The following is a 26892-nucleotide window of genomic DNA, read 5'->3' on the forward strand; positions in this document are numbered from 1 at the left end:
CTTGAGAATCAAAAGCAAATTAAACCATATTGAGCCCATCCTCGCATATAAAGGTCCAAGCTCATTAATCCAGCTGCCAAACCCCCCCCCCCCCCCCCCCGTTTATGAATAAAAAGCAGTTTATACACGACTCGCAAACTGATGACGTCCGAAAACTTCCAAAACAAGTGCTTCGCTTACATCCTCTATTCGAACCACAATTCTATAAATGCTTCACCCACGTGCTTCAAATACAAATATTCGCCAACAGAACCTAAACACCTAACCTAAACCTACAAAACTATACATAGAATTTTTATGCATAATATTATTAATTTGTATATGAAAACAAATAAATTTTTTAAACTTATAATTTATGAATGCGTCTGGGGAGGACGGCCGCTGCTTTATACAGTCTAATGAGAGGATGGGTTGTTATATTAGGGTGACCATCCTCCATATATATAACAAACATTCCAACTTTTAGAAGTATATCATGGATTGTTGAATTACAAAAAATGTAAAATGTCCTTTTTATGGCTTGTAGAAGTGAAAATTAACATAGTAAGATATAGAAGAATGATGAAAATACACGAGATGAAAATAAACAAAATTGTGATTTTTTAAAATGTTTGCTGAAAAATGTCAAGGAGTTCAATATACATGATTGACCACTACAAAATATGGTACTAGATTCCTACTATGGTTAAAGAAATTAATCAACAAAAATTGCACCTTTCCTTTTTTAACTGTCTTGACCCAATTAAGGCTAGTAACCTAGAAATATTTAAGTATGAAGAAATATTGACTTTGGAAATGCTAAAAAAAAATAATGCAGTTGAAATCCATCTCAGTAAGGTGTATCATAGTAAGGCTCCATGACTATCAATTTTGTGACGACCAGTATGACTCGCAAAGTTTAAAATATTTATACTTGTGCCAAGTATCTTTTGTGAAAAGTCTTACCATGTAGTTGACAATGCCCGCATCCTAATAAAATTTAAAAACACAACTAGAGCCAAATAACACTGAGAAAGTGGCATGGACCAGCAGTAGCAACCCATCTTTACGGACCAGCAGTAGCAACCCATCTTTACGGACCAGCAGTAGCAACCCATCTTTACGGACCAGCAGTAGCAACCCATCTTTACCTCATGGACCAGCAGTAGCAACCCATCTTTACCGCATGGACCAGCAGTAGCAACCCATCTTTACGGACCAGCAGTAGTAACCCATCTTTACGGACCAGCAGTAGTAACCCATCTTTACCGCATGGACCAGCAGTAGCAACCCATCTTTACGGACCAGCAGTAGTAACCCATCTTTACGGACCAGCAGTAGTAACCCATCTTTACGGACCAGCAGTAGTAACCCATCTTTACGGACCAGCAGTAGTAACCCATCTTTACGGACCAGCAGTAGCAACCCATCTTTACAGACCAGCAGTAGTAACCCATCTTTACGGACCAGCAGAAGTAACCCATCTTTACGGACCAGCAGTAGTAACCCATCTTTACGGACCAACAGTAGTAACCCAACTTTACGGACCAGCAGTAGTAACCCATCTTTACGGACCAGCAGTAGCAACCCATCTTTACGGACCAGCAGTAGCAACCCATCTTTATGGACCAGCAGTAGTAACCCATCTTTACGGACCAGCAATAGCAACCCATCTTTACCTCATGGACCAGCAGTAGCAACCCATCTTTACCGCATGGACCAGCAGTAGCAACCCATCTTTACGGACCAGCAGTAGTAACCCACCTTTACGGACCAGCAGTAGTAACCCATCTTCACGGACCAGCAGTAGCAACCCATCTTTACCTCATGGACCAGCAGTAGCAACCCATCTTTACTGCATGGACCAGCAGTAGCAACCCATCTTTACGAACCAGCAGTAGTAACCCATCTTTACGGACCAGCAGTAGTAACCCATCTTTACGGACCAGCAGTAGCAACCCATCTTTACAGACCAGCAGTAGTAACCCATCTTTACGGACCAGCAGTAGTAACCCATCTTTACGGACCAGCAGTAGTAACCCATCTTTACGGACCAGCAGTAGTAACCCATCTTTACCGCATGGACCAGCAGTAGCAACCCATCTTTACGGACCAGCAGTAGTAACCCATCTTTACGGACCAGCAGTAGCAACCCATCTTTACAGACCAGCAGTAGTAACCCATCTTTACGGACCAGCAGTAGTAACCCATCTTTACGGACCAGCAGTAGTAACCCAACTTTACGGACCAGCAGTAGTAACTCATCTTTACGGACCAGCAGTAGCAACCCATCTTTACGGACCAGCAGTAGCAACCCATCTTTATGGACCAGCAGTAGTAACCCATCTTTACGGACCAGCAGTAGCAACCCATCTTTACGGACCAGCAGTAGTAACCCATCTTTACGGACCAGCAGTAGTAACCCATCTTTACGGACCAGCAGTAGTAACCCATCTTTACGGACCAGCAGTAGTAACCCATCTTTACGGACCAGCAGTAGCAACCCATCTTTACGACCCAGCAGTAGCAACCCATCTTTACGGACCAGCAGTAGTAACCCATCTTTACGGACCAGCAGTAGTAACCCATCTTTATGGACCAGCAGTAGCAACCCATCTTTACGGACCAGCAGTAGTAACCCATCTCTACGGACCAGCAGTAGTAACCCATCTTTACGGACCAGCAATAGTAACCCATCTTTACCGCATGGACCAGCAGTAGTAACCCATCTTTATGGACCAGCAGTAGTAACCCATCTTTACGGACCAGCAGTAGTAACCCATCTTTACGGACCAGCAGTAGCAACCCATCTTTATGGACCAGCAGTAGCAACCCATCTTTACCGCATGGACCAGCAGTAGCAACCCATCTTTACGGACCAGCAGTAGCAACCCATCTTTACGGACCAGCAGTAGCAACCCATCTTTACGGACCAGCAGTAGCAACCCATCTTTACGGACCAGCAGTAGTAACCCATCTTTACGGACCAGCAGTAGTAACCCATCTTTACGGGCCAGCAGTAGTAACCCATCTTTATGGACCAGCAGTAGCAACCCATATTTACGGACCAGCAGTAGCAACCCATCTTTATGGACCAGCAGTAGCAACCCATCTTTACGGACCAGCAATAGCAACCCATCTTTACTACAGCCCACAAGCTCAGTTTGTAAAAAAACATTTCCACTTGGCTTATTAGGCAAATCGGGCCTTGCATAGTAGGCTGAGTTCGTTCTGGCTACTAGGTACGACATATATATATATATATATATATATATATATATATATATATATATATATATATATATATATATATATATATATATATATATATATATATATATATATTATTAAATATGACCGAAAAAGTAAGATTAATAATTCTAACACGAATTTTCTCAATCTTTCGTACATTACGCTTCACTGTTGGAGGTAAATCAAAAATCACTTCTCCAAAATTCATTTTTATTTCTAGTCTGACGCGACACGGGCGCGTTTCGTAAAACTTATTACATTTTCAAAGACTTCACAAATACACAACTGATTAGAACTTGCGTTTCCCTGATTTTATATCTACATTTGAGTGAGGTGGGAAGGGTGATGTGGCATTACATTTGAGTGAGGTGGGAAGGGTGATGTGGCATTAACACAAGACAGAACACTAGGGGATATTAATAGGGTATTAAAAGTATCAACACAAGACAGAACAGAAACAATGGGTATTGAATAGAAGTGTTTGTAGAAAGCCTATTGGTCCATATTTCTTGATGCTTCTATATTGGAGCGGAGTCTTGAGGTGGGTAGAATATAGTTGTGCAATAATTGGCTGTTGATTGCTGGTGTTGACTTCTTGATGTGTAGTGCCTCGCAAACGTCAAGCCGCCTGCTATCGCTGTATCTATCGATGATTTCTGTGTTGTTTACTAGGATTTCTCTGGCGATGGTTTGGTTATGGGAAGAGATTATATGTTCCTTAATGGAGCCCTGTTGTTTATGCATCGTTAAACGCCTAGAAAGAGATGTTGTTGTCTTGCCTATATACTGGGTTTTTTGGAGCTTACAGTCCCCAAGTGGGCATTTGAAGGCATAGACGACGTTAGTCTCTTTTAAAGCGTTCTGTTTTGTGTCTGGAGAGTTTCTCATGAGTAGGCTGGCCGTTTTTCTGGTTTTATAGTAAATCGTCAGTTGTATCCTCTGATTTTTGTCTGTAGGGATAACGTTTCTATTAACAATATCTTTCAGGACCCTTTCCTCTGTGTTATGAGCTGTGGAAAAGAAGTTCCTGTAAAATAGTCTAATAGGGGGTATAGGTGTTGTGTTAGTTGTCTCTTGTCCTATACCCCCTATTAGACTATTTTACAGGAACTTCTTTTCCACAGCTCATAAAACAGAGGAAAGGGTCCTGAAAGATATTGTTAATAGAAACGTTATCCCTACAGACAAAAATCAGAGGATACAACTGACGATTTACTATAAAACCAGAAAAACGGCCAGCCTACTCATGAGAAACTCTCCAGACACAAAACAGAACGCTTTAAAAGAGACTAACGTCGTCTATGCCTTCAAATGCCCACTTGGGGACTGTAAGCTCCAAAAAACCCAGTATATAGGCAAGACAACAACATCTCTTTCTAGGCGTTTAACGATGCATAAACAACAGGGCTCCATTAAGGAACATATAATCTCTTCCCATAACCAAACCATCGCCAGAGAAATCCTAGTAAACAACACAGAAATCATCGATAGATACAGCGATAGCAGGCGGCTTGACGTTTGCGAGGCACTACACATCAAGAAGTCAACACCAGCAATCAACAGCCAATTATTGCACAACTATATTCTACCCACCTCAAGACTCCGCTCCAATATAGAAGCATCAAGAAATATGGACCAATAGGCTTTCTACAAACACTTCTATTCAATACCCATTGTTTCTGTTCTGTCTTGTGTTGATACTTTTAATACCCTATTAATATCCCCTAGTGTTCTGTCTTGTGTTAATGCCACATCACCCTTCCCACCTCACTCAAATGTAATGCCACATCACCCTTCCCACCTCACTCAAATGTAGATATAAAATCAGGGAAACGCAAGTTCTAATCAGTTGTGTATTTGTGAAGTCTTTGAAAATGTAATAAGTTTTACGAAACGCGCCCGTGTCGCGTCAGACTAGAAATAAAAATGAATTTTGGAGAAGTGATTTTTTATTTACCTCCAACAGTGAAGCGTAATGTACGAAAGATTGAGAAAATTCGTGTTAGAATTATTAATCTTACTTTTTCGGTCATATTTAATAATATATGTCTACAGGAAAGACTGCTACCAAAATATACTAATATATATATATATATATATATATATATATATATATATATATATATATATATATATATATATATATATATATATATATATATATATATATATGTCGTACCTAGTAGCCAGAACGAACTCAGCCTACTATGCAAGGCCCGATTTGCCTAATAAGCCAAGTTTTCATGAATTAATGTGTTTTCGACTACCTAACCTACCTAACCTAACCTAACTTTTTCGGCTACCTAACCTAACCTAACCTATAAAGATAGGTTAGGTTAGGTAGGGTTGGTTAGGTTCGGTCATATATCTACGTTAATTTTAACTCCAATATAAAAAAAATTGACCTCATACATAATGAAATGGGTAGCTTTATCATTTCATAAGAAAAAAATTTGAGAAAATATATTAATTCAGGAAAACTTGGCTTATTAGGCAAATCGGGCCTTGCATAATAGGCTGAGAAGTGCGTTCTGGCTACTAGGTACGACATATATATATATATATATATATATATATATATATATATATATATATATATATGTGAACAAGCCTGAATGGTCCCCAGGACAATATGCAACTGAAAACTCACACCCCAGAAGTGACTCGAACCCATACTCCCAGGAGCAACGCAACTGGTATGTACGAGACGCCTTAATCCACTTCACCATCACGACCGGACATAATGAGGTGATAGCCGAGGCTATTTGAACCACCCCACCGCCGGCACTCGGATAGTAATCTTGGGCATAGCATTTTACCAAATCACCTCATTCTTTGATACACACACCCCATATACATGTGTGTGTGTATGTTTTGTACTCACTGCATTTAACCACTTAATTTAAGAAGCACATTTTTAGGGGGAAGACTAGTATTCATATTGGCAAATAAATTTTGAAACAACAAATACAAAATACACACAATGGTGCTAAATTATTAGGTGCAAGTTTTTTGGAGTGCATGTGACTACCACTACAGGTACAGTGTGCATTTACAGTGCAGCCTTCTCAGCAGTGAAGACAAATGTTATCATAATAATAGTAAACAGTAAAAGGGTACATGATTAGTGTCTTTCAAACTCTGAAATCTGAAAGCCACTACTTCACTTTCACATTCTTACTGGCAAATGTGGTGGTCACAACTAGAACTCAACAAGGGCAGTGCTTATTATTCCTTCAGTATCTCAGTGGCAAAAAGGGAGATATCTTAATGCAATAAGAATTATAGTTAATAATGGGAATTCAAGTACAGTAATATGATGATTAAATTGTTATATATACAAGAAAAAATATATGTGTATTCAAAATAGAGGTAATAATTACTTAAAAGACACTTGTGAAAGGTCAATTTACTTTAAGTTAATTAGCCACATTTGTGATCAAAAGGAACCATTAAATCATATGCATATCCCAATATGATCTCAACAACAACACTGGAAGCAAGAACACATTGCTATGAAAAGAAAACTTTTACATAGCAATCATCTGGTGATGGTCAACATCTAACATGCATCAACATAGCTATACCCAAACAGTGCAACTGGCATTGGACGTTTGCCTTACCAAATCCTCTGCATCCGTCTGTGAATATGCAATTACAAAAACTATAAGATTTGAAGTGCATCTTATACTTATCTCTAAAACACATTATTAACACCTTCATTAATGATCGTTTCAGGATCCTAAGTTAAAAAGTTATTTTCTCAGCCAGCAAACTATTACACACATAAAATAAATCACTATACAGTAATTCCAATAAGAGCAACTGCTGAACTATTCAGATAACAGGATAATAGACATGTAAACAACCTAAATACCTTAATTATAAATCAGAAAGGGTTATCTAAATAAAGTTAAAAATTGCCTAAGTTATCACCAATTTTATAATTTGTAATTAAACTAGTTCAATAAAGTAAGGGATGTATCAATCCTCTGAAGACAATCCTCAGAAACATTTACTCTGCTTAACAAGTCTCATGTAATGTCTGTAAATAAAATAAATACAGTACTGTACTGTATTTAATGTTTGTTCAAACTATTTTTATGCATTATATCCATAATAATATTTAAATGAATCTGCAGGGGTCCATTTAACATGTTACTCAAAATGATGATAGAATGTTTAGGTCAAATTTAATGAGAATTAGAGATTTGTTTCAATCACATTAGGGTGCTTGAGGAAGGTATTCCCAGTCTGGAATATTTCCAAATATGGCAACCCGTTCTCGCAAATTTAATAAGTCAGTATAGACTTATTAAATATGTGCATAGGTGACATACTTAACATAATAGTTTCCCTTGAAAAGCTTCATAGAAAACACCGACCTTACCTAACCTACTTAGTATGTTAAGATAAGCATCTTATTGCTTCGTAATTACAATTATTACCTAACCTATACCTATAATAGGTTAAGTAACAATTGTAATTACGAAGCTATAAGATGCTTATTTTAACATAGTAAGTAGGTTAGGTAAGGTCGGTGTTTTCTATGAAGCTTTTCAAGGGAAACTATTATGTTTAGTATGTCACCTATGCACGCAACTAATAAGTCAATATTGACTTATTAAATTTGCGAGAACGGGTTGAATATGGACAGGGTGGTATTGTGAGTACAGAGGGGTGTAATAAATGATGCCAAAGGAAGTAGAGGGGAAATAATTAGTTTAGGAAACATAATGAGGCAGGCCAGTGCAGAGCAGCAAGTGCAGGCCAGTGCACTGCAGTGAGCACAGGCCGGTGTACATCAGCGAACAATGGCCGGTGCACTGCACCAAGTGCAGACTGGTACAGTGCAACGAGTGCAGGTTGGTACTCTAACTTTTTCACCATTTGTCCATGCACTCTTGTAGTTTGTCAAGGTCTGTCTGTGGCTCACTAAAGGTCCTCATTAGTTTTTACTCTCTGATTGTGGATCTATAAACACTGACATAATGGCACCCCTCTCAATTAGTCACTCACATAACCTAAGTAAGGAACAGTAACGGGTCCCAAAACAGAGGGAACCATACCTCCCTTTCTCCAGTCCGATATCTGCACTTTAGGTGTGACCTGCTTGTTTTGTCAGTTAGATACTTCCCTGCCAACCTCAGTTCCTTCCAGTTACCACATTGTATCTCCTATAAACTAATCTCTTGTGAGGTACTGTATCAAATGCTTTTAAGCAGTCTTGGAAGATAAAGTGTACCCAGCAGTCTTCTTTCTGTAAGTTACTTTTGTGACCCTGTTCTAGTACTTTTATTGAGTTCACCAGACATGACTTTCCCACTAAAACCGTATTGTCTTTCTGTTGTAAAGTTCATCTTCAGGTGTATCATCAATTTCTTCCTGATCATTTTCTCAGGCATGGAACATGTTAGTGATACTGTACTAGTCAAGTGTTGAATGTTTCCTGTCAATATAATGAGGCATTTTCAAGATATATCACAGAAACTACATAACAGGTGTCAAAAGCACTGAGGATACCTAATTATGGGTTTTTCTGTTATATTGTATACTCAAGTCTAAGTTATGTCTGAAGTCACTTGTATGAGGTGCTTCAGATTTAACAAAGAAATGTAAAGTAGAACAAAAAAAGGACAAAAGCACAAGCAACCTCTCAGAAAAACAAAAACTCAAATGATTTTGTTTATTTCATCAGTAGAAAGGTGGCATGCAATAACTTCTTTTTGCCAGGCACATGTAACCTATGCATATACTGTATATACATTAGGCTTGTACTGCTTCCCTTCAAGGTCGAACTACTGCCCCTCCCCAGGATGTAAACCCTACAACAGTTGCCTAAATCCCAGGTACCTATTTAATACTAGGTGAACAGAGGCATTCAAGTGAAAGTGATGTGCCCTACCACTGTCCTGCCTTGGACTCGAACCCAGGATCGCCAATTGCAAGTCGAGAACAAAGCCAACTGAACAACGAGACATGACTTTGGACCAGAGTGTACAGATGGTTTCCATCTGAACAACACTAAGAAGTTTGGAAAAATATAATTTATCACTAACATTTACAAACAGGAATGTCCCCCTAAAAACATGAAAGAAAATAGAGCTGGTTAGAAATTTAGTCAAGGATGCATGAAAACTTTTCTTGCATTAACTCTTAAAAAGAAAGTTTACAAGAGGAACAAAGAATAAACAGTTAATTTTTTTGGCCAACTACAGTATACATTTAAAACCATTAATTTAGGCAGACAATATAAGAGCTCTTCACTTAATCTATCAAGCTACATGAAAGTACTATACCACTTATCAATGTCAACAACCTTTTCATAGTAGAGAAGATGAGACAATTCTTTGTAACTTGACAAATACCCATATAAAGTCCTGAACACACTGTGTTGGGTAACTCGCCACTGCCCCCTTCATACATTTATTAAGGATGGTAACTCTAAAAGCTATTCACAGCATGATGGCCTAACTTTGCCTTCACAAAAATTCAAAGACATAACTAAGGTCACCTGTGCTAGACAGGAAAAATATACCAGTTATTTATTATAAAAAGTTGCCTTTTTAAAGCAACTTTGTACATATAAAATGGCTTAACACTAAATAAATCGGCCTTACCCTCATAACAATTTAAAGGATGCTTTCTATGTTCAGGTAGAAAACTTTATTGCACTGATAATTTTAAAATATATTTTAAGTTTTTACCTTTCAATTAATCAGTAAATAGTGTCTACCAAAAGTGTTCCATTTGCTTACATTTAGGTTATGATAGTCTCCCGTTTCATCTGGGGGTCGAGGTTTGCACTTTCCACAGCAGAAGTTGCAGCAGCAACAGAAACAACAACAAAGGTAGCAGCCTGTGATCAGACCACAGAATAGGAACAGGGCCTGTGAAATACAAAATTTAATTTCATTACAAATCAATTTTAAAACAAAAGAGCAGCATCATGTCTCTCATACTTTCAGTATGATTAGCAAAAACAAAAACAAAAAATACATTTTCCTGAATGTGTTCAATATATTATCATATACTGTATTATCAGACAACAACAAAAACTTACCTTGCACCATCCTGAATTTACAAGGAAGTATGTATTAACATTTTCTTCGCCGAACTGCTCAGCAATATATAATCCAAGTGAACCATAATTATCGTAGATATTCCTTTTGGTAGGGTCACTGAGAATCCCATGGGCATGATTTACTTCTTTAAACTGAAAAAGAATATAAAAATAAACCCAAACCTATCTAAAAATCACAGCAAATATTACTGTGATTCTCAAGCGTATTTCATGATTTTGTTACAATGTATCGATCATAAAATATTTTTAGATGCAGTACTCTACAACAGTAACTCATTCATGCCCTCTATATAACCAATACATTTTTTTAACAGGAATATTTAAAATGGTATACATTTTAAATATTCCAAATACACTTTAAATATTTTAAATAATGTAATATTTTAAATATTACATAAATATGTAAATGTTAAAAATACACTTCTGTCAGTATTTACTTACTAAGGCAAAACATTTACGGGTTGTGAGAAGAGGGGAGTGTAACACTAGGTCACTAGACATAAGTTGAGCTTAGCAAGAACCTAATAACAACAGTCATGTCATTAATACACATTAACCACTAGGCTGCACCACATTATAATACGACACCCCTGTGGTACGCCCAAAAAAATTAATAAATTTTTTATTTTATCTTCTTAAACAGTGGAAACTTGGTTTTCGAATGCCCCTCTTTTTGAATACAGTATTTCGGTTCTCAAACTCAATTTACTCAGTACTCAAGGTTTGCCTCAGTGCTTGAGTTTGTCGATACACATATGGGCTGACCGAGCACGTGGCATGCCTCAAGTTTACCAGTGTCTCCCGCCTAGTGACGACCATGCTTGAATTCTTTGTGAAGAATTTAATTGTTTTTGTGCTTTTTTGGTTTCTGAACATAAAAGTTCTTGTTATATATCATATCATAGGTTCCAAGAAAGTCAGTGGTAAAGTTCAACCTAAGAAAATATTTGAGAGGATGACGATAGAGGAAAACAAGAGATAATTCACAGTGAGACAATGTGATGTCTCGCTACAGACATGTGTCAAAACGTAGGAAAAACAAGTGTCTATAGACAGATTCTTAGTAAGACAAGCAAGCAGTGAGCCACAACTAGGTCCTAGTGGTCCGCCTGCAAAACTTGAGAGAGAGAGAGAGACAGAGTACCACAGAAATGTCATCATTGCTGTTATAATGGAAGGAGATTCCTTTTCCAAACACTAACACCCCCCCCCCTCCCTTCCTCACCTTCTTCCTTATGTTAACAAGGATCCTTAATAAAGGTAAGATATACTTGTACATAGTGTAGTACACAATATAAGTAATATGTATAAAATGTATACAATGGGGCCTCGACTAAAGGGAGATATCTTATGAAGGATGGAGATATACGGAGATATTTTATTAAGGTAGTGCTTACGATGCTAATCCGTTCCCAGAGACGGATCGTAAATCAAAATATCGTAAGCCGAAGCGATTTTTCCCATAAGAAATAAAGGGATTTGAAATTATCCGTTCCCCACCCTCCAAAATATTAACATGCAAATACATTATACTGAATACAATGTTTTTTCTAACTACAATACAGTACCTAAGTTTATCTTACCTTTATGGAGGGCTCTTGATGGCATATGGAAGATGGTGATAAGGGGGGAGGAGAGTTGTTACTGTTTGGAAGGGGAGTCCCTTTCCATTATCACATCAGGCAGTGATGTTTTCTCTGGGGTACTCTCTCTCCTACATTTTGCCTGAATACCACTAGGACCGGGTTATGGTTCAGTGCTTGTTTGTCTCCTGCTTGATACCTGCTTGATGGGGTTCTGGGAGTTCTTCTACTCCCCAAGCCCGGCCCGAGGCCAGGCTCGACTTGTGCGAGTTTGGTCCACCAGGCTGTTGCTTGGAGCGGCCCGCAGGGCCATGTACCCACCACAGCCCGGCTGATCCGGAATTTCTCTTAGAAAACAGTCCAGTTTTCTCTTGAAGATGTCCACGGTTGTTCCGGCAATATTTCTTATAGTCGCTGGGAGGACGTTGAACAACCGTGGACCTCTGATGTTTATACAGTGCTCTCTGATTGTACCTATGGCACCTCTGCTTTTCACTGGTTCAATCTTGCATTTTTTTACATATCCTTCACTCCAGTATGTTGTTATTTTACTGTGTAGATTTGGGACCTGGCCCTCCTGTATTTTCCATGTGTATATTATTTGGTACCTCTCTCTCGTCTCTTTTCTAGAGAGTACATTTGGAGAGCTTTGAGACGATCCCAATAATTTAGGTGTTTTATCTCGTCTATGCGTGCCGTATATGTTCTCTGTATTCCCTCTATTTCAGCTATCTCTCCTGCTCTGAAAGGGAAAGCGAGTACTGAGCAGTACTTGAGACAGGACAACACAAGTGACTTGAAGAGTACAACCATTGTGATGGGATCCCTGGATTTGAAAGTTCTCGTAATCCATCCGATCATTTTTCTGGCTGACGCAATATTTGCTTGGTTATGCTCCCTAAACGTTAGATCGTCGGACATCATTATTCCCAAATCCTTGACATGCTGTTTTTCTACTATGGGAAGATTCAATTGTGTTTTGCACCCTGTATTATGTTTCAGATCCTCATTTTTGCCGTACCTGAGTACCTGAAATTTATCACTGTTAAACATGTTATTTTCTGCTGCCCAATCAAAAACTTTGTTGACATCTGCTTGTAGTTTTTCAATGTCTTCAGCAGAGGTAATTTTCATGCTGATTTTTGTGTCATCTGCAAAGGACGATACGAAGCTGTGACGTGTATTTTTGTCTATATCAGATATGAGAATAAGGAACAGTAGTGGTGCAAGGACTGTACCTTGAGGTACAGAGCTTTTAACATTGCTTGGACTGAATGGTTGCAAAGTCTACATTTATTTTTTCCCAGTCGATCCTCTTATTGTTGAAATTCAATTGATTGAATATTCCTTCTCGCTTGTTGGGTCTCTTAGACTTACTACCGTCATTTATGCTAGTTCGCACTTCAATGAGCTTATGGTCTGAGTATGAAGTATCTGAGTTTGTGATGTCTCGGATTAGTTCATTGTTTGTGAGTAACAAGTCTAGTGTGTTTTCGTTCCTAGTTGGTTCTGTAATCTGTTGATTGAGCGAGAATTTGTCACAGAATCTCAAAAGTTCTCTGACATGTGGTTGGCTATTTCCCGGGTCATTCCCTGCTATGATATTTGTGTTTGCCATTCTCCATCTTAGACTCGGTAAATTGAAATCTCCAAGGAAGCTAATATCTGGAGCTGGGTTTGCTAGGTTATCAAGTATGTTCTCTATTTTGTGCATCTGCTCTGTGAATTCCTCAGCCGTTGTATCTGGCGGTTTATATATTAGAATAATAATTAGGTTTAGTTTCTCTACCTTAATTCCAAGTGCCTCTACCACCTCATTAGTTGAGTTTAGTAGTTCTGTGCATACCAGGTCCTCTTTAATATACAGACCTACTACTCCATTTGACCTAGTTTTTCTATCACATCTACATAAATTATAATTTGGAATCCAGATCTCACCATCCATGTAATCTTTTGTATGAGTTTCCATAAATGCCCCAAATATTGAGTTTGACTCTAATAGGAGGCCATGTATGAACTTTACTTTATTTCTTGACTTTGGCTTTAAACCTTGAATGTTTGCAAGAAATTATGCCTCACTAGAAATTTGTTGAGACATTTGTTTTTCCCTTCGTTTTAACATTTGTCTGTAATGATGCACCACTTTAGCACCCATAATGTCCTTTTTCTTAGCCAGTATGGTGGATATTGTTGACTGAGATTTGTTGTACTGCCTAGCCAGTCCAACAACCCGCACACCATCTTCATATTTACGAATGATCTCTTGTTTCTGCTCACACACTTTCCTGGGACTCATGGCGTGATATATAATCTTGAGGTTATCTTGAGATGATTTCGGGGCTTTAGTGTCCCCGCGGCCCGGTCCTCGACCAGGCCTCCACCCCCAGGAAGCAGCCCGTGACAGCTGACTAACACCCAGGTACCTATTTTACTGCTAGGTAACAGGGGCATAGGGTGAAAGAAATTCTGCCCATTGTTTCTCGCCGGCGCCTGGGATCGAACCCAGGACCACAGGATCACAAGTCCCGCGTGCTGTCCGCTCGGCCGACCGGCTCCCCAATAATTACCCTACTTTAATGTTCAAAATGCAAAAAATCACCACAAAAGCGGAATTTCTTATAGGCGCGATCGTCACTAAGCAGGCAGCTGTAGTAAACTGAGGCAGGTCAGCCGCGTGAGCGGGAACCACGAGCTTGGTCGACCCGAACGTGTACCAACAAATATCGTAAGTCGACACCATCGGATGTCGAGTCGCATTTTTCGATGAAATTTACATCGTAACTCGAAATTATCATAAGTAGGGGCAATCATAGGTCGAGGTGCCACTGTATTTAAGTTAATATTTTTGGGGTTGTGGAACAGATTAATTCAATTTACACTATTACACACAGAAATCACAATAGCGTGATGCATCAAATGAACAAATCCACAAGGGCCGTGACGAGGGTTTGAACCTACGTCTGAGAGGAGGATCCCAGACGCTGCCTTAATCGACTGAGCTACGACACGGTTAAAAGAATTGCAACTGGGAAATTATCCTGATTTACAAATGGTTCCTGCAGTGTCTCCGAGACACAAACCAGGGTTTTACGCAATTCCCCCATGCACCCGAGCTATGTCAATAGGCTGTTCTACAACTTCGCCCTTACTTCATGAAGTACTTCATGTGTGATGAACGACGCGAGAGCTTCGTTTGGATTGCCGACCAGACGTCTTCGGCTACAAAAATGGGGGTTGGCCCCGAATCTGGCACCACTGACCCACCACGACCGAAGGAACCCTGAACCCTGGCACGACCCTTCTGGGCAGTACCTCCCCCCTCTCTACAGAAAGCATATGGAAGTGTAATGACAATGTGCTAATGTGGTGTTAATAAATCAAATATACCAATAAATATAAACACCAATAATAATAATAATAATAATAATACAGTAATAATAATAATAATAATAATAATAATAATAATAATAATACAGTAATAATAATAATAATAATTATAATAATAATAATAATAATAATAATAATAATAATAATAATAATAATAATAATGTGGTGGAAATTACCTATCAGTGACTACAGGGAGCAAGAGCTTTTTCTTCAGTATTTAGTCAGCAGTGATTACATATTCCCCCCCCCCCCTTACCTACTTTCCCAAATTGGGGCATTTCATTCCATTTGACCATTCACTTTTACTTTCCTCATTAGCTTTAAGTCATCTGCAAACATCAGCATGCATAACTCCCCCCTCCTTCTGTGACCCTTTTCTTGAATAATGGAATTTCATTTGAATTTTTTTTTTAGATTTCCATAAGTTCACCAACCTAGTGTTTTACTGAATATTCTAATTAGCAGATAGCAATAAATCTATAGCTTTCTTCAGCATCCATTGTGATACCTAGCACAGCTAATTCCTCCATTGCATCTACTTCCTCTAGGAATATTATTATTATTATTGATTTTCAATACCATGTTTACCCTAAAGATGACACACCAATCATTTTACATTTGGGTCATCAGGTATTGCCGAGTAAACAAGTATATCTTGTAAACGTTAAAAGAACAGAGTACATGTTCGGGTCTACCGAGCGCGTGGTTCCAGGTCATGCGGCTGACCTGCCTCAGTTTACTACAGCTGCCCGCTTAGTGACGATCACGCCTATAAGAAATTTTGCTTTTGTGGTGATTCTTTGCATTTTGAACATTAAAGTAATTATTATATATCACGCCATGAGTCCCAGGAAAGCAGTGGTAAGGCTCAACATATGAGATCCCATATAAGAATGACCATAGAGCAGAAACAAGAGATCATTCGTAAATATGAAGATGGTAATTACCTAAGTGAAATTACCTATGTGTAGTTACAGGATGAGAGCCACCTGTGGTGTCCTGTCTCCCCAGCACTCTTTGTCATAAAATGCTTTGAAATTACAGACAGTTTTGGCCTCCACCACCTTCTCACTTAACTTGTTCCAACCGTCTACTACTCTGTTTACAAAAGTGAATTTTCGTATATTTCTCCGGCAGCTTTGTTTCGTTAGTTTAAATCTATGACCTCTCGTTCTTGAAGTTCCGGGTCTCAGGAATTCTTCCCTATCAATTTTATTGATTCCTGTTACTATTTTGAACGTAGTGATCATATCGCCTCTTTTTCTTCTATCTTCTAGCTTTTGCATATTTAATGCCTCTAACCTCTCCTCGTAGCTCTTGTCCTTCAGTTCTGGGAGCCACTTAGTGGCATGTCGTTGCACCTTTTCCATTTCTTCTGGAAAAGATATGGTGCCCATTCTTAAGATATGGGCACCATACAACGACTGCATATTCCAACTTTGGTCTAATAAAAGTTGTGAACAATTTTTTTAATATTTCTCCATCCATGTATTTAAAAGCAATTCTGAGGTAAGAAAGTGTAGCATAGGCTCCTCGCACAATGTTCTTAATGTGGTCCTCAGGTGACAGTTTTCTATCTAGAACCACCCCTAGATGCCTTTCTTTGTCAGAATTCTTTAAAGATTTCTCACATAATTTATAAGTTGTGTGGGGTCTGTTCTCCAATGCCACATTCCATAACATGGCATTTATTCACATTAAATTCCATTTGCCAAGTGTTGCTCCATATACTTATTTTGTCCAGGTCTTCTTGAAGGGCATGACAATCATCTAGGTTTCTTATCTTCCCTATTATCTTAGCATCATCAGCAAACATGTTCATGTAACTCTGTATTCCCACTGGTAGATTATTTATGTAGACAATGAACATTACCGGTGCAAGAACTGATCCCTGTGGTACTCCACTCGTGACATTCCTCCAATTGGATACCGTGCCTCTGATTACGACCCTTATTTTTCTGTCAGTTAGGAAATTTTTCAGCCATGTTAGTAGCTTACCTGTAACCCCTCCAATATGCTCCAGTTTGCAGAACAACCTCTTATGGGGAACTCTGTCAAAAGCCTTTTTTAGATCCAGATAGATGCAGTCAACCCAACCATCTCTTGCCTGTAAAATCTCTGTGGCTCGATCATAAAAACTGAATAAGTTCATTACACAGGATCTTCCAGATCGAAAACCATACTGTCTGTCTGATATTATATTGTTTTCCTCCAGGTGTTCTACCCATTTAGTTTTAATTATTACAGTATTTCCAATATTTTGACTATTACACTTGTCAATGATACAGGTCTATAATTAAGGGGGGTCTTCCCTGCTTCCACTTTTGTAGATTGGAACTATGTTAGCCTTTTTCCACACATCAGCTACAACTCCTGTAAACAGGTATGCCTGAAAAATCAGTTGAAGTGGAATGCTGAGCTCAGGTGCACATTCTCTCAGAACCCATGGTGAAACTCCATCTGGACCAACTGCTTTGTTCTTACTTAGCTCCTTGAGCATTTTTTCCACTTTGTCTCTAGACACCTCTATGTGCTCTATGTTGTTCTCTGGAATTCTTATTGTGTCTGGTTCCCTAAAGATTTCATTTTGTACAAACACACTTTGGAACTTTTCGTTTAGTGTTTCACACATTTCCTTTTCATTTTCCATGAATCTATTTCCCATTTTCAACCTCTGAATATTATCCTTTACCTGCAATTATTTGTTTATTAATTTATAGAATAGACCTGGTTCTGTTTTACATTTGTCTGCAATCCCTTTTTCAAAATTTCTTTCTGCCTCTCTCCTCACTGCCGTGTAGTTGTTTCTCGCATCTTTGTATCGCCGGTATGTTTGGGGGTTTGGCCTCTTCCTGTATTGATTCCATTTTTGTGTCTTTTGGTCTCTGGCCCTCTCGCAATATCTATTGAACAAATCTTCGTTTCATTCTGCATCTTTGTTTTGGTATAAATTTTTTTGTGCCTTTATCATATATTTCACAAACCTTGACATACATCTCATTCACTTCCTTGCCTAGCAACAAGTCTGTCCAATTATACTCACTAAAAAAATTTCTAAGGTTGCCATAATGTCCTCTCCTGAAGTCAGGTTTTTCAACTGCTTCAACCTCCTTATTTTCTTCCAGATTATAATGCATTGCATACTTTATTCACAAAAAGACATGGTCACTTTTACCCAAGGGAGGACGGTACTGAATGTCAAATATCTCTTCCTCCTTCCTGGTAAATATCAAATCTAGCATTGAGGGAACGTCCCCAAACAGGGAGCCGGTCGGCCGAGCGGACAGCATGCGGGACTTGTGATCCTGTGGTCCTAAGTTCAATCCCAGGCGCCGGCGAGAAACGTTGGGCAAAGTTTCTTTCACCCTATGCCCCTGTTACCTAGCAGTAAAATAGGTACCTGGGTGTTAGTCAGCTGTCACGGGCTGCTTCCTGGGGGGTGGAGGCCTGGTCGAGGACCGGGCCGCGGGGACACTAAAAAGCCCCGAAATCATCTCAAGATAACCTCTCAAGAAGAAGATCCCAGGCACTGGCGAGAAACAATGAGCAGAGTTTCTTTCACCCTATGCCCCTGTTACCTAGCAGTAAAATAGGTACCTGGGTGTTAGTCAGCTGTCACGGGCTGCTTCCTGGGGGTGGAGGCCTGGTCGAGGACCGGGCCGCAGGGACACTAAAAGCCCCGAAATCATCTCAAGATAACCTCAAGATTCTCTCATCCTCGTACAGGTAGCTTGTTTAACATGTTGATACAAGAATGTTTCCAGGATGAGGTCTACAAATCTACAGGTCCAAAAATCTTCTGTTTTAGCTTCATATGCTTCCCAGTCTATGGATTTAAAGTTGAGGTCACCGACTATCAACAGTCGTGATCTAGCGTTATCCGCTCTCACTATAATCTCTCTCATTATTGTTATAAGAACTTCTCATTTACTATCTAGCTCCTCCTTTGCCCATGTGCTGCTTGGCAGTGGACTATATGCATTTATGATCATTAGTTTATCATCTTCATGGCAGATCTCTAGTGCTATTATGTCACCTTCTTGTGCATTGGCAGTCATCATTTCCTTCACCTTTAGGTGTTCTTTCACCAGCACAGCAACACCACCGCCTTTCCTAATTTTTCTGTCCCGTCTCCAAATTGAGTAGCTCCTTGGGAATATGACCTAATTTAAAATAACATCTTCAAGTTTTGTCTCCGTGAGTGCAACAATGTCTGGTGTCTGCAGCTGTATTACATCACTTAACTCCAGTATTTTCGATCTCACTTCATCTATGTTGGTGTATGCAATCTTCAGGAACTTGTTCCCCCTCTCCTTATTCTTCACTGCCCCTCTCTCTATTGATTTTGTTGGTTTGCCTTTATGTACCACTTTACTGGTCTGCCTACCCCTAACACTGTAGAAAAAAGAATTGATTTCTTCTTCATTCCTGCTCTCTTTTAAACGTTTTGCCTCGGCGAGGTTCCATTTCAGCTTCTCTGTCTTCTTTTAAAAGATCTCGTCTTAACGACCACACTTTCCCATCCTCATCACTTTGTAATTTTCTAGCATTCCTGAGTACTTCTTCCATCTGTTTGGCACCATTTAGGGTGATCCTCAAAGGTCGATCTTTCCCTTTTACGTATCTGCCTATTCTCCTGTAGTCGCACACATTCTCTATGGTAGTAAGACCTTCTACAAGGCCAACAATTTTATCTACTACTTTTGCTTCTTCTACAGCTCTTTCTGACCTAGACGTTATCTCTTTTTCTTTGCAACCAAAAATTATCAGGAACTTACTCCGATCAACTGAGTTTTGCACCAACTTCGGATTAGATGCCAATTCCTTTCTCACTTCCAGCCTAATGTTTGTTTTATCTTGGTTGCTGCAGTGTTTGGCTTCCTTTACTGCTTCTTTAATTTTTCCTTCTCCTTGGCCACTTGTGCATAGGTGAGTTGCATATCCCTCTTGCACTGTTCTATTCCCTTTGTAACTTCCTCCATCTGTGCTGACAAAAGCTGTTTCTCCTGTTGAATTTCCTTACCTAACCTATTGTAGTCATTTATGTTTAAATTTACTTTAACTTCTTCCAAAGCTATTTTTAAGAATTTATTTTCTACTTCCATGGCTTTACAATTTGTTTCCAATTGATTCTTATCATTGCACAAGTCTTTCACTAAACCCTCAAGACATAAAACTTTGCTATTCAAATGGTCATTACTTTCTTTTAATTTACTAATTATTTCTACATGAGAGTTCACTATAGTATCTAATTTTAACAACTTGTTGTGTAGACTGCTAATATCAATGCTTTCTTCATTGAATCCAGCAAAATCAAGCTGTTTGGTTTTCCTCTTGCCGGTGGCCATCTTGAATGTTCTTCTCTGCACAGGAAACACTAGGGCAACTTTTTCTCATAACTTTTTTGGTGTGTGGGTTGTTGGGCTAGGCAGTACAACAAATCTCAGTCAATGATATCCACCATACTGGCTAAGAAAAAGGATATTATGGGTGCTAAAGTAATGCATCATTACAGACAAATGTTAAAACGAAGGGGAAAAACAAATGTCTCTTGACAAATTTGTAGTGAGAAACAAGCACTGAACCACAACCAAGGTCCTAGTGGTATTCAGGTAAAACGTAGGAGAGAGAGTACCCCAGAGAAAACATCACTGCCTGATGTGATAATAGAAGGGGAATCCCCTTCCAAACAGTAACAACTCTCCTCCTCCCCCCCTCATCACCATCTTCCATATGCCATCAAGAGTCCTCCATAAAGGTAAGATAAATGTAGGTACTGTATTGTAGTTAGAAAAAAAAATTGTATTCAGGATAAAATGTATTTGTATGTTAATATTTTGGAGGGTGGGCAACGGATTAATTCAAATCCCTTTATTTCTTATAGGAAAAATCTCTTCGACTTACGATATTTCGACTTACGATCCATCTCTGGGAACGAATTAGCATCCTAAGTCGAGGCCCCATTGTACTGTACTGGATAATAATGTACCACAATGTTTCTTTTAGCCTTTTGTCATCTCCAATATAAGTCTCCACTCAGATTCTGTCTTGAGTTAACAACCAGAGCAAAACTATGGGAAGCGCATGTTGCAGGAACCCTGTTAATATAAGAATTAATGTGCAAAATAAAAACTGTCTTTTTGTGAAGATTCTTGCTCATTATATAACTATCTTCAACCACCAATTCAACTGTTCTTACTTTTTCTGCAGCTTCAGGATTATCTGGATTTTTGTCCGGGTGATATTTGAGTGCCAACTTCCGATAGGTCTTCTTGATTTGCTCTGTAGTAGCATCTTTTTGTATCCCTAATGTCTCGTACAGGGAGTCGCCTGTCGTCCTGAAAAAAAAAAATTACATGTGGTAACTATAAAACATTTTACAAATTGATATCATCTTTACCCTATTAAAGATAAAAAAGCAGTAAAATACTGTACTATATAGGAAAAATCATGAAGGCAGTTTGGGGAAAAAAAAAAAAAAAGGCTTCAACTTACAGGGAAGAATTTAGTTTTAGCTACTCTATTTTCAAAATTGGCTTGTGGTGACATTTTTCTTACAAGAAAATCCAGTATCATGTAGTCAAAGAGGCCATGAAAATAAATGTTCGTAAAATGATACTTTTTTAAGCATACATGCAAAATGCAAAAATTTATTCCAGTAATCAATAAATTATATGGGAAAAAATTGGTAACCTAATTCAATATCAAGTAAATTTAATATACAGCAAACAAAATATGGAATACATGACATGTTTACAAACTATTAAGGAGCAAGTGAAGTATTGTACTGTACTGTATATTGAAGCAAATTATTTACGAACCCAGTATCAAAATACTCTCGTTTTGTTTTGTAACTAAGAAAAAAAGAAATGTAAAATTAATAGCCTCAGTACTTGAAACCTGGTTCCCACACTGTCCTACTGAATACAACTTCTATATAATCTTGATTTTCCAAAACCATACTGAAGGCTTTGGATTTCCAATGTTGTGCAATGCACTAGTAATATTTGCACCCCACGAATGAGAAATCTCAGGAGCCTTTTTATACTGATTTGCCAAGTTCATATTCAGAAAAATAACCTAATTTTTGGTTACAGGTCATCAGGACTAGAAAGATTTATGTTGATGCTAAGAAGACTGTATTAGTATAGTAATTCTAAACATGTATTTGTCAACTATGTATGCAAAGATCCCAAAGGCTATTTACTATCCTTATTGCTCATTTCTCTTTCTTCTGGTACAGTACCCGTTTTATGTCAAATGTTTGGAGCTTCTAAATGTTCTTCTTAGTGCTTTACCAGGCGTGGGTACTAACCACGGGATGCACACTCTAGGGCTGGTCTAACATGCAGTGTGTAACACACTGCATACACAAATTTCACACATTCCATTTATTACCACTAAGCATTCAGCTCACATACTTTTCTAACAGTACATTACTGTTAGTCTAACCCAGATCTTACTCGTAACTTAATTGTCGTTATCCTCTACATAATTTGAAATTAATGATTGAACAATCTTGATGTATTCCTATATTTATACTAAACCGAGTCTGCTTTCTTTGTTTAAAAAAAAAAAAAAAAAAAAAAAAAAAAAAAAAAAAAAAAAAAGTGTGTGTACACTCACCTAACTGTGCTTGCGGGGGTTGAGCTTTGGCTCTTTGGTCCTGCCTCTCAACTGTCAATCAACTGGTGTACAGATTCCTGAGCCTACTGGGCTCTACTGTGTGTGTGTATATATATATAACAGAGCACCACTTGGTTTCCGAACCCCTTGGGGACGAGACCCGTCGGTTAACATGTAAGTTCGTATACGAGAAATAGAGGGGAAAAAATAAACTAGAAATGTAAAAAGAAATTTTTCCGAAAAATTTATGAAAAAAACTCTAGGGAAAAAAATCGTCAGGTTCATGGCGTAAATGCGACCGTGTTTTGTTTGTACTCATCAATAAGTGAAGTCCTGATCCGCTTTATAAAAGTCCTTAATTGTTCCTAACTGATTATTAAGACGACTGGCAAACATCCTCTGGATGTTTCCTGCCAGCCTGCAGGCACATCCTGCCTAAAATATACGATGATGTACTGTACATTTAAGAAACAAATCTGGGTCACAGGTCTGTGGAGTGTGGTTAGGCTTACGGAGTCAGCCGGTCCCTCCCCCACCACCAACACACCTCCCCCTCTCCCCCCACCACCGACACACCTCCCCCTCTCCCCCCACCACCGACACACCTCCCCCTCTCCCCCCACCACCGACACACCTCCCCCTCTCCCCCCACCACCGACACACCTCCCCCTCTCCCCCCACCACCGACACACCTCCCCCTCTCCCCCCACCACCGACACACCTCCCCCTCTCCCCCCACCACCGACACACCTCCCCCTCTCCCCCCACCACCGACACACCACCCCCACCCCCCACCCCAAACCCATACACACACACACACACACTCTCAAAGGTCACGTGGTTCACAGTTCACTTCAACACCCATATATCGCTTCCTGCCTGCCTGCCTCCTTCCCACCCTGCCAGCCTGCTTCCTTCCCAGCCTGCCTCCTTCCCAGCCTGCCTGCCTGCCTCCTTCCCAGCCTGCCTCCTTCCCAGCCTGCCAGCCTGCCTCCTTCCCAGCCTGCCTCCTTCCCAGCCTGCCAGCCTGCCTCCTTCCCAGCCTGCCTCCTTCCCAGCCTGCCTCCTTCCCAGCCTGCCAGCCTGCCTCCTTCCCAGCCTGCCAGCCTGCCTCCTTCCCAGCCTGCCAGCCTGCCTCCTTCCCAGCCTGCCTCCTTCCCAGCCTGCCAGCCTGCCTCCTTCCCAGCCTGCCTCCTTCCCAGCCTGCCTCCTTCCCAGCATGCCAGCCTGCCTCCTTCCCAGCCTGCCTCCTTCCCAGCCTGCCTCCTTCCCAGCCTGCCAGCCTGCTTCCTTCCCAGCCTGCCAGCCTGCCTCCTTCCCAGCCTGCCAGCCTGCTTCCTTCCCAGCCTGCCTCCTTCCCAGCCTGCTTCCTTCCCAGCCTGCCTCCTTCCCAGCCTGCCTTCTTCCCAGCCTGCCTCCTTCCCAGCCTGCCTCCTTCCCAGCCTGCCAGCCTGCCAGCCAGCCTGCCTGCCAGCCTGCTTGCTTCCCAGCCTGCCTCCTTCCCAGCCTGCCTGCCTGCCTCCTTCCCAGCCTGCCTCCTTCCCAGCCTGCCAGCCTGCCTCCTTCCCAGCCTGCCAGCCAGCCTGCCTGCCAGCCTGCTTCCTTTCCAGCCAGCCTGCCTCCCCCCCTGCCATCATGCTAACGGGTAGTGTGTGTTAGGCTTATCTTCGGGAATGAGCCGGTCTCACCCCTACCACCAACAAACCACCCGCCCCCCTACATCCCATCTCTCAAGGTCACGCGGTTCAACCGCGTGACTACCACTCACTCCCTGCCTGCAAGCTAGCCTGCCTGCCAGCCTGCCTTTCCCTCCCTAATTCTCACTACTTCCATCCCTTCCTGCCTACCTCCTAGCATCTCTCCCTACCTCCCCCTCCCTCTTAGCATCTCTCCCTACCTCCTAACATCTCTCCCTACCTCCCCCTCCCTCCTAGCATCTCTCTCCCCCCCTCTCTCACTGATTCTCCCCCCCCCTCCTCATTCATACTGCCTCCCACCTAAGTTCCATCGTCCATCCACCCACCAGTCAGCCATCACTGACGCAATGCGTGCATTTGGAGCCAACATGGTGCACAGATGTTTCTTGATTGTGCAGATATGTAAAACAAAAGTACAGAATGAACATTCCAGCCTTATGGCAATTCAAAATAATAGGAATAATAGGCCGTGAATCTGTGAAGTCACAGTGGGCAAACTGGACCATCGCCCACCCACCACCACAAGCCGGCGTGACGCTTGGCGGACCCCTTCCTACCCGAACTTTGTTCGGGTAGCATGACTCCCCAACCCCAATCGGGAAACTGGAAGTTTCGGATAACTAAAGTTCGGAAACCAAGTGGTGCTCTGTATTAGTTATATATATATATATATATATATATATATATATATATATATATATATATATATATATATATATATATATATATATATACCCCCAATAAATAACACCCCCAATAAAATTATATTACAAATCAACCATGCACAGTGAACATATAAAAGAGGAAAGAATAATGAAAGAAATAATCCGTAAAGGAGTAAAAAGCACTACTCCTAACCAAAACATAAACCTGATAATATTCTACAAAACCAAGAAGACTTCCGAACTCCTTATCAAAAACAGCCCGAAGCCGACGGAGAACCCTCTACAGCAGTCAAGCGTTGTATACATGTACACTTGCCCCCACGAAGGATGTAACCTTCAATGTAAGTACATAGGTATGACGTCGACCAAGCTGACGAGGCGTTTGACATGCCATCTTCAATCTGGTGCCCCTAGGAATCACATGAGACAAGCCCATGACATTACTCTAACAAGAGAAATGTTGAACAAGAATACTTGCATAATAGACAAAACCCAAGATTCAAGAAGATTACAAATTCTTGAGGCAATTCACATAAGAATAGAGCGACCTACCATGAACACCCAAATCACGGAACTATTTACTCTACCCACCATGAGAGTAAGGACAAGACAAGAACATATCGATGCCAACACAGAAGACAATGTCCAACATAACAGGCCAATTACACTGGATTAATCTTTGTGTTTAGATAGGAGATGCCTCGTATGGGCCAATAAGCCTTCTGCAGCCCCTATGTTTATCCCTTATGTATCCCCCCATGTTTTCACCTTCATTGTATTATCACCTGACCTAATGCGGGTATAAAATCAACTAGTATTGTAAGATCTGTTCACTTGAGAATGAACCATGGAGGTTCGAAACGTCGTGCAAATTATACAAATAAGTGTAATACACTCTATAGTAAATCACTTCTTTTCTTCACCTTAAAAGTACGAAAATGAGTTTTGGAGAACTCCTATTTCAATTAAGCCCTGATGCTAAGAAAATAGTTAGAGGGATAGAAGCCCTAAACCAGAAAATAATAAATACAGAATATGCGGTCATATTCAATGAAACATGTTTGAAAGAAAACCTGCTGCCAGTATACACCAATATATATATATATATATATATATATATATATATATATATATATATATATATATATATATATATATATATATATATATATATATATATATATATATATATATATATATATATATATATATATATATGTCGTACCTAGTAGCCAGAATGCACTTCTCAGCCTAATATTCAAGGCCCGATTTGCCTAATAAGCCAAGTTTTCCTAAATTGATATATTTTCTCTAATTTTTTTCTTATGAAATGATAAAGCTACCCATTTTATTATGTATGAGGTCAATTTTATTTTATTGTAGTTAAAATTGACGTAGATATATGACCGAACCTAACCAACCCTACCTAACCTAACCTAACCTATCTTTATTGGTTAGGTTGGGTTAGGTAACCGAAAAAGGTAGGTTAGGTTAGGTTAGGTAGGTTAGGTCGTCGAAAAAACATTAATTCATGAAAACTTGGCTTTTAGGCAAATTGGGCCTTGCATAGTAGGCTGAGAAGTGCGTTCTGGCTACTAGGTACGACATATATATTTATT

At 39.9% G+C, this 26892-nt stretch overlaps 1 protein-coding gene across 21 annotated transcripts in view; it reads right to left on the bottom strand.

Moving 5' to 3' along the window:
* Csp (Cysteine string protein) overlaps positions 1-26892 on the bottom strand; it is a 99383-nt gene that overhangs the window by 63644 nt on the left and 8847 nt on the right. For 11 of the 21 annotated variants that reach the window (XM_069300826.1, XM_069300830.1, XM_069300827.1 and 8 more), the window contains exons 2-4: positions 21485-21623; positions 10295-10447; positions 9990-10121 (exon numbers count right to left, since the gene is read on the bottom strand). In XM_069300826.1, coding sequence (XP_069156927.1) covers positions 9990-10121; positions 10295-10447; positions 21485-21623 — 424 coding nt within the window. Of the gene's footprint in view, positions 1-6854; positions 6873-9989; positions 10122-10294; positions 10448-21484; positions 21624-26892 lie in introns of all 21 variants that reach the window. The other 10 variants (XM_069300811.1, XM_069300814.1, XM_069300816.1 and 7 more) reach the window with 1 other exon arrangement.

Source organism: Procambarus clarkii, chromosome 44 (genome assembly GCF_040958095.1).
Source record: "Procambarus clarkii isolate CNS0578487 chromosome 44, FALCON_Pclarkii_2.0, whole genome shotgun sequence".
Lineage (NCBI taxonomy): Eukaryota > Metazoa > Arthropoda > Malacostraca > Decapoda > Cambaridae > Procambarus > Procambarus clarkii.